At 37.5% G+C, this 15447-nt stretch overlaps 2 protein-coding genes across 2 annotated transcripts; both read left to right on the forward strand.

Moving 5' to 3' along the window:
* Window positions 1–6338: 6338 nt before the first annotated feature.
* Window positions 6339–7238, forward strand: LOC110709290 (uncharacterized mitochondrial protein AtMg00860-like). Its single transcript, XM_021887505.1, has 2 exons — window positions 6339–6443; window positions 6675–7238. Exons 1-2 carry the CDS (start codon window positions 6339–6341, stop codon window positions 7236–7238), a joined length of 669 nt encoding a protein of 222 aa, XP_021743197.1.
* Window positions 7239–8598: 1360 nt separating this feature from the next.
* LOC110709291 lies at window positions 8599–14344 on the forward strand. The gene is made up of 2 exons (XM_021887506.1): window positions 8599–8898; window positions 14162–14344. The coding sequence occupies exons 1-2, from the start codon at window positions 8599–8601 to the stop codon at window positions 14342–14344; spliced, it is 483 nt and encodes a 160-aa protein (XP_021743198.1).
* The last annotated feature ends 1103 nt before the right edge of the window (window positions 14345–15447 follow it).

Consider the following 15447-nt stretch of genomic DNA (forward strand, 5'->3'; position numbering starts at 1 on the left):
GTCGAAATTAGAACGCATATTTCTGGCTCGGTATTGGAAGAATTTGGCGCTAGCAAACAGAGATTGGCGGCGCCAGGCTTTAGCTGTAGCGCCTGGCGACAGAACTGTCGTTTGGCGCTACAGTTAAAAGTCTGGCGCTAATACTCTGGTCGCTGACGCAAATTCCAACATGCCTCAGCAGCTTTCTGTGCTCGATAAAATTTTCCATTTTTCGCGCAGTGTTATTTGGGTCCTAGTTGTGAAAGATAATTCTCAAATTTCCTACGTGTAAAATCCTATGTTTTAACTCATTACGGATGGTCTTTCCAATGAGATCTTTTTTATGCATATGGGAATAATGTTAATCAAAATTACGCACATGAAATACTTAGAACGTTTCGAGTCTCATCCACTCATTCTAAATCAATGCCAAAATAAATTTTAGGAACTAAAATAGAAATCCTCCCCAGTGGAGTCGCCAAAAACTGTAGGGAATATTTCAAGCGTTAACCCCTAGCTTGAACCCCACTGTGATCATACACTAAAGTACGGTGGCGTCCAAAGGGAAAGAAGATAGAGCAAAAGAGTCGCCAACAAGTTTTTTAGGAACTTGTAAACCGTTCACGAGGTGAAGGTTACACCCCTTAACGATCCAAGAGATCATCAACTCCATAAGGTCTTGAACCAAATAGGGTTCGGGGATGAAGGTACAAATCCAACCTAAAAGAGATTGAACATGCCCTAATAATAGGCCTCTACTTTATTCAGATCGTATTCATGTGCGCTTTCTGACTAACATGCAATCAGTAGGATTAACACTAAAACTGTTTATCTATGTTGGTTGAATATTAATGCACAAATAAACTATTATTGACGATCACTTGAATTATAATCAAATTAACCTTAAATAAGATTATTAATTATCTTATTAAGCGTGATTACAAGTACCAATTTCCTTTAAACATACATAAAAGGTGTGATCAAGCAATAAATATAATCAAGCAACATAATAAATAATCATAATAAATAATAATTATAACAATCATCAAATTATAATCATAATCAAAACAATTATAAAAATAATCATGAATCATGTTAAAGCATAATAATAATAGCAAGATCCTAGGCATGATACTAACAAGATTAATAACAAACCTTAGCATGTCACTAAACAATAAAAATCAAAGCTTTAGCCCTAAAATGATACTAACATGAATATTAGGAAAGAAAATAGAAGGCATCATAACAATCATACTTAGTATTAAATTAACCCTAGACATGATACTAGGAATCATAATAACAACCTAAGCATGAACTCGATATCACAACATCAATAAAAACCATTAAAGTACTTACTTTGATGCCTCGTACCTCTTTCTAATAGCAAAATACACGCGTTAGTAACTTCAAGGAAAATAATAAACAAAAAAATTAAATTAAATAATTGAAAGAGAGATTTGGGACCTGTAGGCGTCGCTCGAAGTGCCCCTACGTAAAAGCATGTGGTGAATATGCTTGGCACTCATAGGAAGTGGGATTTGACATAATACGATTAGGGACACATAAAGTAGGGAGCCTCCAACAAGTTTTTAAGGAACTTGTAAACCGTTCAAGGATCATAAAAAGGCAACCACGATAAGGGACAACGATAGGCAACAATGATTGACCCGTGAAGGTTACACCCCATTCATAATCCATGAGATTACTAACTCCATATGGTTCGGAACCACGAAAGGAGGATCGGGGATGATGGTACGAAGTGAGTCATGGAGTCACATTCGCCTGTATTGGCCTCTACTCGATTCTTATAGTGACAAACATTCCTGCGATCTCAAAGGCATACAAACAAAATATTTAATTCGCTCCAAACTATTATTAAGCTAAATTGGTTGAATATTAATGCAACACGTAATTCTAAAATATTTGTGACCACTTGAATTAATTAACAAGGTTAAAAAAAGGAACCTAAACCGGTTGTCCAAATTATCTTATTAGGCGTGGTTGTCAATTACATATTCCCTTTAAACATGCAATGTGGTGATCAATAAATATAATAGAATATACATTAATATTGGAAACAATTTAACCATAACTCCAACAATATAAAATCGTTTGAAAAATAATAGAAATAAAAGGAACATAATTATCACCTTGCTTCTGTTTGTTTGCAACTACAAAATAATAAACGAGTTAGTAACTTTAAGGAAATAATAATAAAACAACAATTAAATTAAATTAAATAAAGTAGAGTTGATTTGGGGCCAAACCCTCAAACAATCTTACCTTTCACGCCTTGGCTTAAGGACAAAACCACGAGTAAAGTATGGACTCCTTGGAGTACTTGAGGAAGGAATTTTGAAATAAGAAGGGTAGGCTAGTGTTTAGGCTAAAGTATAGAAGAGAGAAAAATAGTGAATTAATTGGTGCTCCGTACATCAGAAATAAGGGGGTATTTAAAGAGAAAATGTGCTGAGGGAACACACGAGACCCTAAAATAATAAAAACCCTAAAAAAGTATCCCGCGAAACAGAAAACTCTACCGCGACACGGGAAGTCCCACCGTCAGACGGGAAACATTCCCGTGACACGGTGCAAATTTAGAGTGACGCGGGAAATTTTTAGTAAATGGGAAAGAAAAAGCGTTAAGGGTTTACGCGGAAAGGACACGAAAATTCCCATGTCACGGGAAATCCCACCGTCAGACGGGAATGGATCCCGTGACACGGTGGGTACCTTCCGTGGCGCGGGAATTTTTAGCCCGCTTTTCCGTCTAAATACATTTTTAACCCTAATTTCGTTCAGCATTTCAAGTGCCGTTTTATAATTTCAGGCTTTTTTCTGATTTATTATTATTTGGGCTAAAATAGGAAAATAAATAAATAAAATAAATAGAATGTTTGGGCCAAAAATAAATAATAAAACAATAAAATAAAAAAGGTTCGGGCTGAAATTAAATAATAAATTTGGGCTGAAATTAAAACTATGCTTTTACCAAACATCAAGACTAATCCATGGACTGTTCAAAAATACGAATTTAATCAAATACGATTTTTTAAGCACTCTCGGGATTAAATACTGAACCCGACCAATAGTGGCGGTAAAAGGTTGTTCATCATCGGGTTTGGTTTTGGGGAGACATTTTTAGGTGTCTACAGGACCAAACCCTCAGAAATTAAACCTTTCACGTCTAGGGCGAAGGCAACTTCGAATATGGCTAGGTGTATCTAAATCTAATGAATGCGGAATTTTTATACTTGAGAGAAGGCTAGTTTAGAAAAAAGAGAGAGAGAGAGAGAGTAATCAAGAGAATCTTGATGAGAGTTGGTGCGAATTTGTCCATCAAAACGGAGTGTTTACGACGTTATTTATAAAGAAAATCAGCCAAAAAGATAAAATATCAAAAACAGATTTCTGACGCAAAAAACCGAGTTGGCGCCAGACGCTGACCTTAGCGCCATACGCTAAGGTTGGCGCCAGGCGCTACAGCTGGCGTTTGGCGCTGACTTAGAAATCCATGCGTTTTCTTAAAATCAAATAAAAATTGCCGTGCAGGAGGATAAAATCGTTTTTTCCTCAAAAAATATTCTTTGATTCTAATTAAAACTCTAAAAAGTCAACAAAATTCAATTTATCAATGCTAATTGAATTAGGAATGAAAAGAACCTTCTAGAAGAATCTAGAAGACTAAAACCATTCCTAATTGCATTAGGAATGATAAATTTATATTCGGCCCTCCCCTAGATCATTGGGCCGCATATAAGGCTCAAACTGGGCCCAGTTCAGTAAATTGGGCATAACTTCCTCAATATTCATTGCAATAGGGCTTATAATATAGCGTTGGAAAGCTCTTGTCAAGCCCCATCCAACTACACTACTATTTGACCCATATTATTGACCAACCAAACTGGATTGGATGTTTTCTTAAAATAAGTTTTCTAAAACAGAGAGAAGAGAAAAGAAATTAAAACTATCCGCAACACTAGACTTTCCACACTTTCACTTCATTCGATTATGATTCGACGCGAAAGGTACTCATCACTAGGTTTGGTTTTGGGGAGACACAAATGGGTGTCTACACCACCCAAACCACCTGAACCACTAATCACCCCCCGTAACAACCACCAGCCCTTCACCCATAATCAACCACCAAACTACAACCTAATTACTCACCAATTAATCCACGCAACTCACAGCAACCCAAACTCACAGAGCAGCCAATTCGCGGCCACGCAGCCCTGTCAGAAAGCGCACAAATTGTAGTCCAAAATCAGAGTTGAGGCAGTAGCTTTGCGCGACCTGTGCGTGACTTATGTGTGGGCGCGCAAATGTGGGTCAATCACGAGCTTTTCACGTGATTTTAAAGAAAATCGGACGGCCACGATTCCTTCAATTAATCCAAAGGCCGAGATTTGGTGATGCTAGATGATGATAATGTTGATGAACGGTGATTATGATGATTGTTTGCTGATTGATAATGGTGAAATGAAAGCAGCAATTTTCGAAGAAGAAGAGAGAGGGGGTCTGTTGGTTTTCGTGGGTTTGGACGGGTTTAGGGGGTTTTGGGGTTTCTTTTTCCTTTTCATTTTCTTTTATTTTATTTTATTGTAGTTTTGTTTTTTTTTGTTTTTAGTTTAGTTATTTTAATTGTTTTATTTCTTTTTAATTTATTTTATTTTTATTTAACTTGTATTATGAATACCCCTTTGGGGTTATTTTCTCACAGCTTTCAATCAACATTTTTTGAGATTGATTCGATTAGTTTAGCCTATATTTTCTCTCTCTTAGGGTTAAATTAGGATTTTCTCTCTTTAGTTTAGGAGTAGTGTAGAGAGAGAAAGCTTGGATTTCCATAGAGTTTTTGAGAGGTTGAAGAAGCAACTTTGTGGAACTTCTTCTCATCTATTCAATGAGTATTTTCTAACTTTATCTAATCTTTATTTCTTTGCTTAATCCTTAGTTTTTGCTTTTTGTTTGTTGATTTGAGTAGATTAATTAGTTTGTTTGTTTAATCTTGTTTTTATTCTTATTTTACCTTGTTTTCTATGTCTTTCTTCATTATGTTAGCTTAGGTCTTGTTCTAGGGAATTGGATGAAGGTTATATTAATGAATTGAATGATTGATTCTGATTAGTATGAAATTGTTTCTTGATTATTGTGTATGGGTGATGCTTTTATGGATTAGAATCTTTCTAGCTAATCGATTCTATGCTCTTAATTGTGTTTTCAATCAATTATGCGAGAGTGAGTTGGTTGAGAGCCCTAATTCTTCCATACCTTTACTAGGCTAGTTGCACGAGAGTGAATTAGTTTAGTAAGATAATTAACATGCTTAATTGTGCGAGAGTGAGTTAAATGTGTTGATGTTCCTAATCGAGATCATTTTCATCTATTTGTATGATGTTGTTTAATACATTGATGTGATTGGATTCCACTTTCCCTAGTTTTAGTTATTTGCTCTTAGTAGTATTTGGTTTAATCTCTCTATAACTCACAAACTTTCCTAGTAGTCTAGTTAGCACAAATTAATACACTTAGTCCTTTTGGGTTCGACCCTTTACTTGCCACTAACTAGTTTAATGTAAGTTTAGGTATTATAAATTCCTAATTTGGTTAGGGTTAGTAGTCCCAACGACCTAGTTTTACTCGCGATCAAAAGTCTTGTTTGATTCAGGGGCGTCGCATTCTTTTATTTCAAGGAAGTTGTTGGGAGTCTCGGGTTAGAGAGTCCTGAGTCAGTTTCTCTAGATGTGTCTATTCCGTCTGGGGAAGTGAGGAGTTGTTCGAGGTTGTTTTTGAGTGTGCCTATTTCCATCTCTAGGGTTGAGTTTCTGGCTGATTTGATCGAGTTTGACTTAAATGACTTTGATGTGATTCTAGGTATGGATTGGTTGGGAAAGTATGAAGCAAAAATTGATTGTGCGGCTGAAAAGGTCACCTTGACTAGCCTAAGTAAGACCAAAGTGGTGTATAAAAAGGAAGGGAAAAGCTCGGGGTTGAGAATTGTGTCTGCAATGAAACTATAGAAGCTGGTTAAGAAGGGTTGTCCTTTGTTTTTGTGTAGTGTTCAAGAGGTTGAAAGTGAGGAAAAGAAAGGTGAAGAGGGTATTCCTATTGTAGAAGAGTTTCCAGATGTGTTTCCGGATGAGATTCCTGGTATGCCACCAGTGAGGGATGTTGAGTTCACTATCGATCTAGTGCCTAGGACTGGACCTATTTCTAAGGCTCCATATAGGATGGCTCCAGCTGACTTGAGGGAGTTGAAGACGTAGTTAGATTATTTGGTGGAGAAAGGTTATATTAGGCCTAGTTCATCACCCTGGGGAGCTCTAGTATTGTTTGTGAAGAAGAAAGATGGAAGTATGAGGTTGTGTATAGATTATCGAGAGTTGAACAAGGTGACAGTGAAGAATAAGTATCCATTACCAAGGATCGATAATTTGTTTGACCAGTTGAAAGGAGCAGGGGTATTCTCAAAGATAGATTTGAGATCGGGTTATCACTAGTTGAGAATTGCGGAGCAAGATATTGCAAAGAGTGCTTTCAGGACCCGTTATGGTCATTATGAGTTTGCAATTATGCCATTTGGCTTGACCAATGCACCTGCAGTGTTCATGGACTTGATGCATAGGATTTTCAGGCCATACTAGTACAAGTTTTTAGTGGTGTTTATTGATGATATTTTGATATATTCAAAGGATGAAGAAGAGCATAAGAAGCATTTGAGACAAGTGTTGTCATGTTTAAGAGAGCATCAGTTGTATGCCAAGTTGTCTAAGTGTGAGTTTTGGTTGGAGAAAGTAGCATTTTTGGGCCATGTGATTTCCAAGGACGGAGTTTCAGTGGACCCAAGCAAGATTCGAGCTGTGAGTGATTGGCCAACCCTAAAGAATGTGTCGGATGTAAGGAGTTTCTTGGGTTTAGCAGGCTATTACAGAAGGTTTGTGAAGGATTTTTCAATGATCGCGAAGACCATGACAAGTTTGATGAAGAAGGAGCATAAGTTCTCATGGACCCAAGAGTGTGAGGAGGCATTTAAGATCTTGAAAGAAAGGTTGACCACAACACCTGTGCTGGCTTTGCCGAAAGGGAGTGATCTATATGACGTGTATAGTGATGCATCGAGGTTGGGATTGGGATGTGTGTTGATGCAGAATCAAAGGGTGATTGCGTATGCCTCGAGGCAGTTGAAGGTTCACGAAGGGAATTACCCAACCCATGATTTGGAGTTAGCTGCAATAGTGTTTTCCTTGAAGACTTAGAGACATTACTTGTATGAGGTGACTTGTAGGATTTTCACGGATCATAAGAGTTTGAAGTACATTTTCACCTAGACGCACTTGAATGGGAGACATAGACGATGGTTGGAGTATATGGGTGATTATACATTGGATATTCAATATCATGAAGGAAAGGCTAATGTGGTGGAAGATGCTTTGAGCTGAAAGTCAGAACATACGGTGAATGTGATGGTAGTCCCAGATCAGTTGTGTGTGGAATTTCAGAAGTTGAACTTGGAGGTGATGGAACATGGTGGAGTGGCAAGGATGTTGAATGCCTTGGTGGTTCAACTATCCATTTATGATGATATAAGGGATAGAAATTGGAAGATGAGAAGTTGAAAGCAATCAAGAAGAAGATTGATGAAGGGAAAGTGTTGGATTTCACCATTGGTAATGAGGGAAGTATTCCTTTTAAGGGAAGATGGTGTATACCGTAGAATCGTGGTGATTTGAAGCAAAGATTGATGGAAGAAGCCCATAATTCTCCCTATTCAATGCATCCTAGAGGGGATAAGTTGTATAAGGACATGAAGAAGACATTTTGGTGGCCCAATATGAAGAGAGAAGTGGTTGAATTTGTGGCTAAGTGTTTGACATGCCAGAAGGTGAAGATTGAGCATCACAGGCCTCAAGGAAAGGTCCAATCCTTGGAGGTGCCCAAGTGGAAATGGGATTCGATTTCTATGGATTTTGTGGGAGCCTTGCCAAAGACCAAGGCAGGGAATGACACTATTTGGGTAATAGTGGACAGGTTGACGAAGTCAGCAGCGTTCATACCCATGAGAAGTACTTGGACCATGGATCAGTTAGGAAGAGCTTATGTGAAGTTTGTGGTGAAGTACCATGGGGTACCCACGGATATCATTTCGGATAGAGATTCAAGGTTTTTGTCTAACTTTTGGCAAAGTTTGCAAAAGGCGATGGGAACTAAGTTGTTAATGAGCACAATATTTCATCCTACGACAGATGGTCAGACAGAAAGAACGATTCAGACATTAGAGGAAATGTTAAGAGCTTGTGTGATGGAGTATCAAGGGTCTTGGGAAGACCACTTGGATTTGATAGAGTTCTCTTATAACAACAGTTACCATGCAAGCATTGGGATGGCATCGTTTAAAGCTTTGTATGATCGAAAGTGTAGAAGCCCAATATGTTGGAATGATATGTAAGTGAAACTATGGTACTTGGACCAGAAATGATTGAGGATATGGTGAAGCAGGTCAAGTTGATCCAAGAAAAGATTAAAGCAGCCCAAGATCGATAGAAAAGTTATGCTGATTTTAAAAGGAAGGTAGAGGAATATGAAGTAGGAGAGAAAGTTTTGTTAAAGATTTCACCCATGAAAGGTGTGATGAGGTACGGGAAGAAAGGGAAATTAAGCCCAAAGTACATAGGGGCTTATGAGATCATTCAGAAAGTGGGAAAAGTGGCTTTTAAGTTGGATTTGCCTAACGAGCTTGAAAGGGTTCACAATGTGTTCCATGTGAGCCAAATTCGAAAGTATATTCTTAATGTGACACATGTGTTACAACCAGAAACCATTGAGATGGATGAGAATTTGACTTATGAGGAAAGACCAGTAAAGATTCTTGACTCTAAGGTCAGGAGCACAAGGAACAATGATGTGAGCATTGTGAAAGTATTGTGGTCAAATTAGAAAACTGAAGAGGCTACATGGGAAGCTGAGGCTGATATGAGGAAATATTACCCAAAACTGTTTGTCTAAGGTTAATGGTCGAGTTACGGGGGCATAACTCCTCTTAAGGGGGGTAGAGGGCGATAGAGTTTCGCGCGTCTACTTTTCGAGTCATTTTTGAGTGATTTCGAGTCTTATTTAAGTTTAGTTGGAGTCTTGAGTCAAGTTAGGATGTGCATGAACCAATAATTTAAAAATAATTTTCGTTTCTTATGGCTAAGTTTCGGGTCGAAACTTATTTTAAGGGGGGTAGACTGTAATACCCCGTATCTTCGTATGTATTTTCCTAATTAATTATTGTTTTCTAAAAAGGGTATTTTAGTAATTCAACTTACTATTTAAATCTTTGAGCCAAAATGATATTTGAATTTCGGCGCCAAAAATATTTTGAAAACTAATCATTATTTTGGATAAGATTTATTATCCATTATTCTATTTTAAAAACCGGATTATTTATATATTTCGGATATTTTAATTAAGGAAAAAGCTAAATTTTATTATTATTTTAATAGGTCCAAAAATCCCAATTAATTAGCTAATAATTTCGGATTTTCCTATGTGAAAATCTGATTTATATTTAGTTAAATTATTTGGTGAATATTTGGCATTTTATTATTTAATTTTTTATTATAATAAATATTATTTACACAATTATTTTTAATTCCTTAAAACTAGCAAAAATTTATTCCTAAATACTAAATAGGAGGCCTGAAAATATGAGATTAGGAAAGCTCAAAAATTTCGGCCATCCCATGAAGATTTTGGGAAAATATTTTGGTAATTTGTATTTTTAATTATCTTCTTAAAATCTCCTATTTTCCATAATTCTAATTCTCCATCTTTTTGATATCCAATCATTAAATTTTCTTGCCATTCATTCTTCTTAATTATTCCCCAAGTAATTCCAATTTCCTTAATATTTTTCATGACATACATACCTTCCCTATTCAATTATACACAATCCCTTCAAATATCAAAACTTTCCTTAAATCTTTGCTCACTTCTCCAAGTAATCTGTTAAATGCTAATTACCATAATTCTTCCTACATTTTCCTACCATAATTCATGCTCATACTAGCCTATAAATACCCCTTCATACCTCTCACATTCTTCACACCAATTCTCTTCTTTTCTTCTCCTCAATTTTACACAAATCATCCTGTTCATCTTTGAAGCCAATTTTCGGGAACTTCTGGTCAGTTTTTGGGGTATTGATGTTTCACAAAAAGTTTTTCCTCTCAAACAATCCTTGAGGTTAGGCTCAAACATAACTCAATTCGGAACTATATAGAAGGAGTTATAGCCTCTGAAAGTTCTGCCTATTATTTCCTGTGCAAATCCAATTCTTTTCTTCTCCTTTTCTCTTATTCAATTATTATTATTATTATGAGAGATTAATATAAAATTATTATGAGTAGTTTTAATTATATAAAATCAGATTTTAATAATGTTCATGTTGAATTAATTTAAGAGGTTCATGTACATATAGTTGGGAGGGTTTAATTTAATTTTTTGTGATTATTTGTTAACCTTATATTGATTAAGGTTATATTTATTTGTAGGGTGTTTTTGATCAAGCTAATTTAGAGTTCTTTTGAAGTGTTGTTGGCTAAGCGAAGATCAAGGTACGTTAGGTGGCTAGATACCTTGAAAGTGATCGATTTGAATGAAAATGTTTGAATGATTTATGTTGCTTGAATTAAATTGACTTGAATTGTGGTTTATGAAATAAAAGTATGTTTAAAAGGTTGGTTTTAGTAATTGAATTGGAGTATTAATTTTTATAACATGTTTTGATTAAGTAATTTATTATTCATGTTTGAAAAGGATTGATTTTGAAAGCAAGTTGGATTTATTGAAAAGGAGTTTGGATTGTTTTCATTAAAGGTTGAATTATTGGATTTAAAAGAGTATTTATTGAATCATTGATTTATTATTATGCTTTATAAGCATGTTGGTAATCACACTATGTGGATTTGGTTTATTGATAAGGCCTTGGACTTTGCATGACTGGGTCTTTCCTCAAGAATAGCCTTGTAACCTAAGGAGACTAACTTGGGGGGTGTGCACACTTGGGAGAGAAATTGGTTTTAATATGAGGAATCGTTTTTTTTTTTTTTTTTAAAATAATTGGAATTGGTTTTATTGATTATTGATATTGGATTTATTGTAAATTGGTTTTACACCATGAGTTTGGTATTATTGGATTATTTATTGGAAACTGGTTTTAAAGCATGTTTGCTAATAAATTAAGTTTAATTATCTTGCACTTATCGTACTTAGCATATTTTGCTAACTCGTACTTCTTATTTGCTTTGGTTTGCCCTGTTTACCGTAATGGTAAGCAGTGTTGCTTATTTTCAGGTTGGAGTCAATAAATGATGCATTGGAGTCCCGGGATTGGTTTTCACTAAATTAGGAATTTGGTCTTGTATCTATTTTGAGTACTCATAACATTGGTTACTATTATGGTTATTATTAATAAATAAGAGTATTTGAGTTTCCGCTGCAAAGTATTGTTATTTTTAGTAAGTTGAGTAGCCTTGCGTAATCACGCGACGGTAATACGCCTAAGTCTATCTCTACGGTTTAATTATACGGATAATACTAGTATTTCCGTAGAAGAAGATTTGGGGGTGTTACATTTACAAGTAAAGGTGTTCTGGGTGATGTCAATTCATGAGAAGAGATCGGTTTTAAAGGGATAAAAGGGAATGATTTCCTCTCAATTGTGCCATCGTTGGTCTAAAGTCCCTCGATATGTCATTGAAACTTTAGCCTGACTTTAATAATGTAAAAAAGATGAAAAGGGGTTTTCGGTATTCGAGCCGAAATGGTCTGGTATTCAAGCCGGATGTCCACAAGATAGAAATACACGTCTTAGGACTGGAGGCATATATCCAAAATCAAGTGAGAGGGAAGAAAGTCAGCAACTCTCTCGGTAGTTTTGTCCACAAGATGAGTACACGTATCTCAAGACTGGGGGCACGTGACTACATAGGTGCGACATCGTCTCGTCGCTTCTTTATACAGGGGGTTGTCTGACACCTTAAATGTCCGGTAAGTTAGCAAGCGCACTAACTACCGTATTTGCTTCCATTCAAGAAGTGCCTGTTCCTGATGGTTCGGCGCGCCTGTCGACTCGTGAGCTAACGCCTACAGTAATTCTCTACCTTTTAGTTCCGAGAGGTAGATCTCGCAAAGCTTGGGTTGAAGTGAAATTTTACACAACACCTACGCCGTACAATTTTACGCTGTACGATACGCCATTTGCATTTTTACACTGCATGAAAACGCCTTCCTTTTTGCTCCGGACGTGAAAAAAGAAGAAAACCCGGACATTTGTAACGTTAGTAAAGTAAAATGACAAACCTGTCCATGAGTGCTTTTACGTAAAGCACCACCATGGAACGTCTTAAGGCACTCTTACGAAAAATGTTCAAAACGTATGCTTGGGGAAGGCACAAAGCACGGTGTGCATGCAAGAATGATGCAAAAAACTAACAAAGAAGAAAACAAACTACAATATGCAAAGAAATTTAAAAATATTTTGATAATTTGCATGCCATTACGTCTAATAACGAGCAAAAACCGTTAAAAATAATCAAACGGATCAAAATCAAGATTTCGGTCATTTTAGTGACCAGTATCCGCACTCAACTCAGTAGGTCGCGCTGGCCAGACGCGCGCATCTTTCTGAGTTGCGCTTGCCTGTCACGCGCAACTGATTCAGTTGCCCACGACACTCAGTTCAGCAAAAAGAAAATCGCAAAACGCGATTTTTCATTTCGCTTTCTCTCTCCTTCCTTCATCTATTTTCGCCTCTTTCTCTCTCTAAAGAGCTCGGTTTCTTATGTTTTTGAAGCTAAAGGAAGTAAATTTCATCCTTAATTCATATTTGCCATAATCCAATGTAAGTTTTTAGCTAAAACTTGTTATTTTTCGGCTGAATTGAACGTTTTTCGAATCGTTAAACCCCTAAATTTCGAATTTGGGGGTTTTTGATTCGGAAAACTTTTGTATACACCCGGTTTTGAGTAATTTACTGAACATCGGGTACCCTTTTGTCAGATTTAGTGTCACTTTTGTCAAATTTAGTGTCACTTTTGTCAAATTTATCAATGAAGCATAAATAACTTTTATATATGTCAGGGTAACTTTTGTGCGTTTTAGTGTAACTTTTGCACATTTTATTGTTACTTTATACCGGATGTTCGGTAATTTACTGAACATCCGTTTTATTTAAAAGTTTGTCTTTCTTAAAATTGTTTGCTCGACGTTGTCATGCTATGTTTAAGGAGTGTTTTGCAACAAATTTCATGAAAAATGGTTAATTATTGAACCTTGTATGAGCATTTCTTTGTTTGAGTGCGTTTTTGCAATTCTACTCGAATTTGGTTTGATTTTCTGTTATTTTGTTTGCTTATTTTTGTTATACTTGTCAATCATGCAGTAATTGTAGTATTGTAACTAGTTTTACTTCAATAACTAATATTTTGAAAATTTTGAATCCGAAAAAATTGGCGCGAAGTGTATACTTAGCCTATTTTTGCCATATTCAAACTTCAAGATTGTTTGGTAGACGATAATTGTGTTTATATTACTTTTATTCGACTAGAAGTAGTTGATTCTTTGAGATTTTGAAATACAATCCCTTGAATACTTAGTTAAAACTGGTATAGGATGGCTTTTATGGGTGTTAGAAGCCCCCATTTACCGAGTTTAACTGCAGGTATTGTAGCCCCCAAGTATGGGTGGCATTCGATTTTCGTGTTTGCCCTATCGGCAGCTGTTATGCTGCCGAAATGGGTCTAGAATACGTATATTAGTTTAGATTAGGAAATAAATTAAACTAATAAAGAGACTTTATCCATCATAGCATGGATTCGCCTCCATTTATCGATGCTGAGGAGATTCTAAGTGGTCCTAACGAGGCGGTTCGCCGTCGGAAGAGGATGACCCGTCCTCGAGAGGAGGTTCGAGAGCGATGCGTTGCAGCCGATCGACGTCGCTATGAGGATGTGGTTTGGGAGGCTCCTCCCAACTAGGACCCTACGGTCCTTAAGTGGGACCCAGATCATCATGTCTCGATCAGAGGGTGGCGCGGCATCGTGAGTTCTTCGCGCCTTTGTCTCTTTCATCTTTTGTCTCTTCTCCTTTTTAAACCATAACCGTTTTTTATTTTTATTCTTTTTATTTTCCTTAGAGTGGGCCTAGCATGCGTTTATACGGCTCTGGTGACCTGCGAGCCCGTTTTGAAAGTTTGTCCGAGCTTGCAAAAGAGATTGTGGCACTTTTTGGGATTGACTCCCAGCAGGCGGCTCTTCGGGATTTATCAAGTCAGCCTGCATCGTCAGCTTTCCTCCGTGGATTGCTGGAGTTTTGGTAGGATTCCACCAACACTTTCTACTTTCTATGGGGAGAGATGACAATTACCCCTTTCGATTTCTCTATGATTACGGGTTTTCCTTTTGGAGGTGAGCCCGTAGTCATAGAGTTTGATAAAGGGTCAGACAAGAGACTGCGCGACCTTGTGGGGGACCGTCTTGCGTCGGCCTTTCACGTGTACGTGCAGTCTTGTCCGTACTCGGTTCTTGTCGACGAGTTGTCGGCTGACGAGCTTGATCGGCAGTGTACACCTGAGCAGCTGGCTCGGATATACATTGCTCACGTTCTTTCCGTCACTATATTAAGTGATCGAGGAGAGCATTTCGCCATTGGGTTACTTATTTGCCTTAGTGATTTGGGGCAAGTAGGTGACCTCAGGTTTGCGGAGGTATTGTATGCCCGTATGCTTACAGCTTTGGGCAAGGCGACTCGGGTGATGGATTCCGCAGCAGGTACTAAGGTGCCTCGGATCTCCCTTACGTGGCATGGTCGTATCCTTGAGGTACGTGTTTTAAGCTTCTTTCGGTTATTACTTTTGCTTTTCTCCTTTAGGCTTATCTTGTCTTGGTTTCAGGCTTGGGGATACTCGTACCTGCCTTTCTTAGCCCACAGGATGCTTTGGGCTACTCGTTTTCTTATCGGCCATCGATTGGTCATGATTAAGAAGAGACAAGCCACTTCTGCCGGCGACTTTCGCTAGAGGATCCTTTCGCGACTCGTGCGTTGGTGAGTATTCCAACTATATGTGCATTTTTTTATTTTATTTATTTTCTGACGATTTTTCATGTGGTTGTGTTTTATAGATCGATCTTCGTCCTTGGAGTTTTATCGTTGGAGTCCTTGAGGTTATCCGGCCTGGCATGGTTTGTTACCGTTTCCGGGCCCTCTATCCGGGACTCTCGGTGCTCTAGAGGACAGACGCTAGGTTATTAGGCGAGCGTGTTCTCTGGCAGATTTCGTCCGAGGAGCCTTTGGTTCCTGCGGATCCTCCGATCTGGATGTTACGTCCGGACTTGCTGTCTACCAAGGATCGAGCTCAGGCGATCCTTGGTTATCCAGCGGAGCAGCTAGTGTTGCCAGAGGTTTCTTATCCAGCTTTTATTG

This window comes from Chenopodium quinoa, unplaced genomic scaffold, assembly GCF_001683475.1.
Source record: "Chenopodium quinoa cultivar QQ74 unplaced genomic scaffold, ASM168347v1, whole genome shotgun sequence".
In the NCBI taxonomy this organism is placed as follows: Eukaryota; Viridiplantae; Streptophyta; class Magnoliopsida; order Caryophyllales; family Amaranthaceae; genus Chenopodium; species Chenopodium quinoa.

Coding starts and splice junctions, on each gene's coding strand:
- LOC110709291 (XM_021887506.1), top strand. CDS start 8,599: ATGAAAGGTGTGATGAGGTACGGGAAGAAAGGGAAATTAAGCCCAAAG. Junction 8,899..14,161: donor ATGATGTGAGCATTGTGAAA/GTATTGTGGTCA, acceptor TATTTTCCTTAG/AGTGGGCCTAGCATGCGTTT.
- LOC110709290 (XM_021887505.1), top strand. CDS start 6,339: ATGAGGTTGTGTATAGATTATCGAGAGTTGAACAAGGTGACAGTGAAG. Junction 6,444..6,674: donor ACCAGTTGAAAGGAGCAGGG/GTATTCTCAAAG, acceptor ATATATTCAAAG/GATGAAGAAGAGCATAAGAA.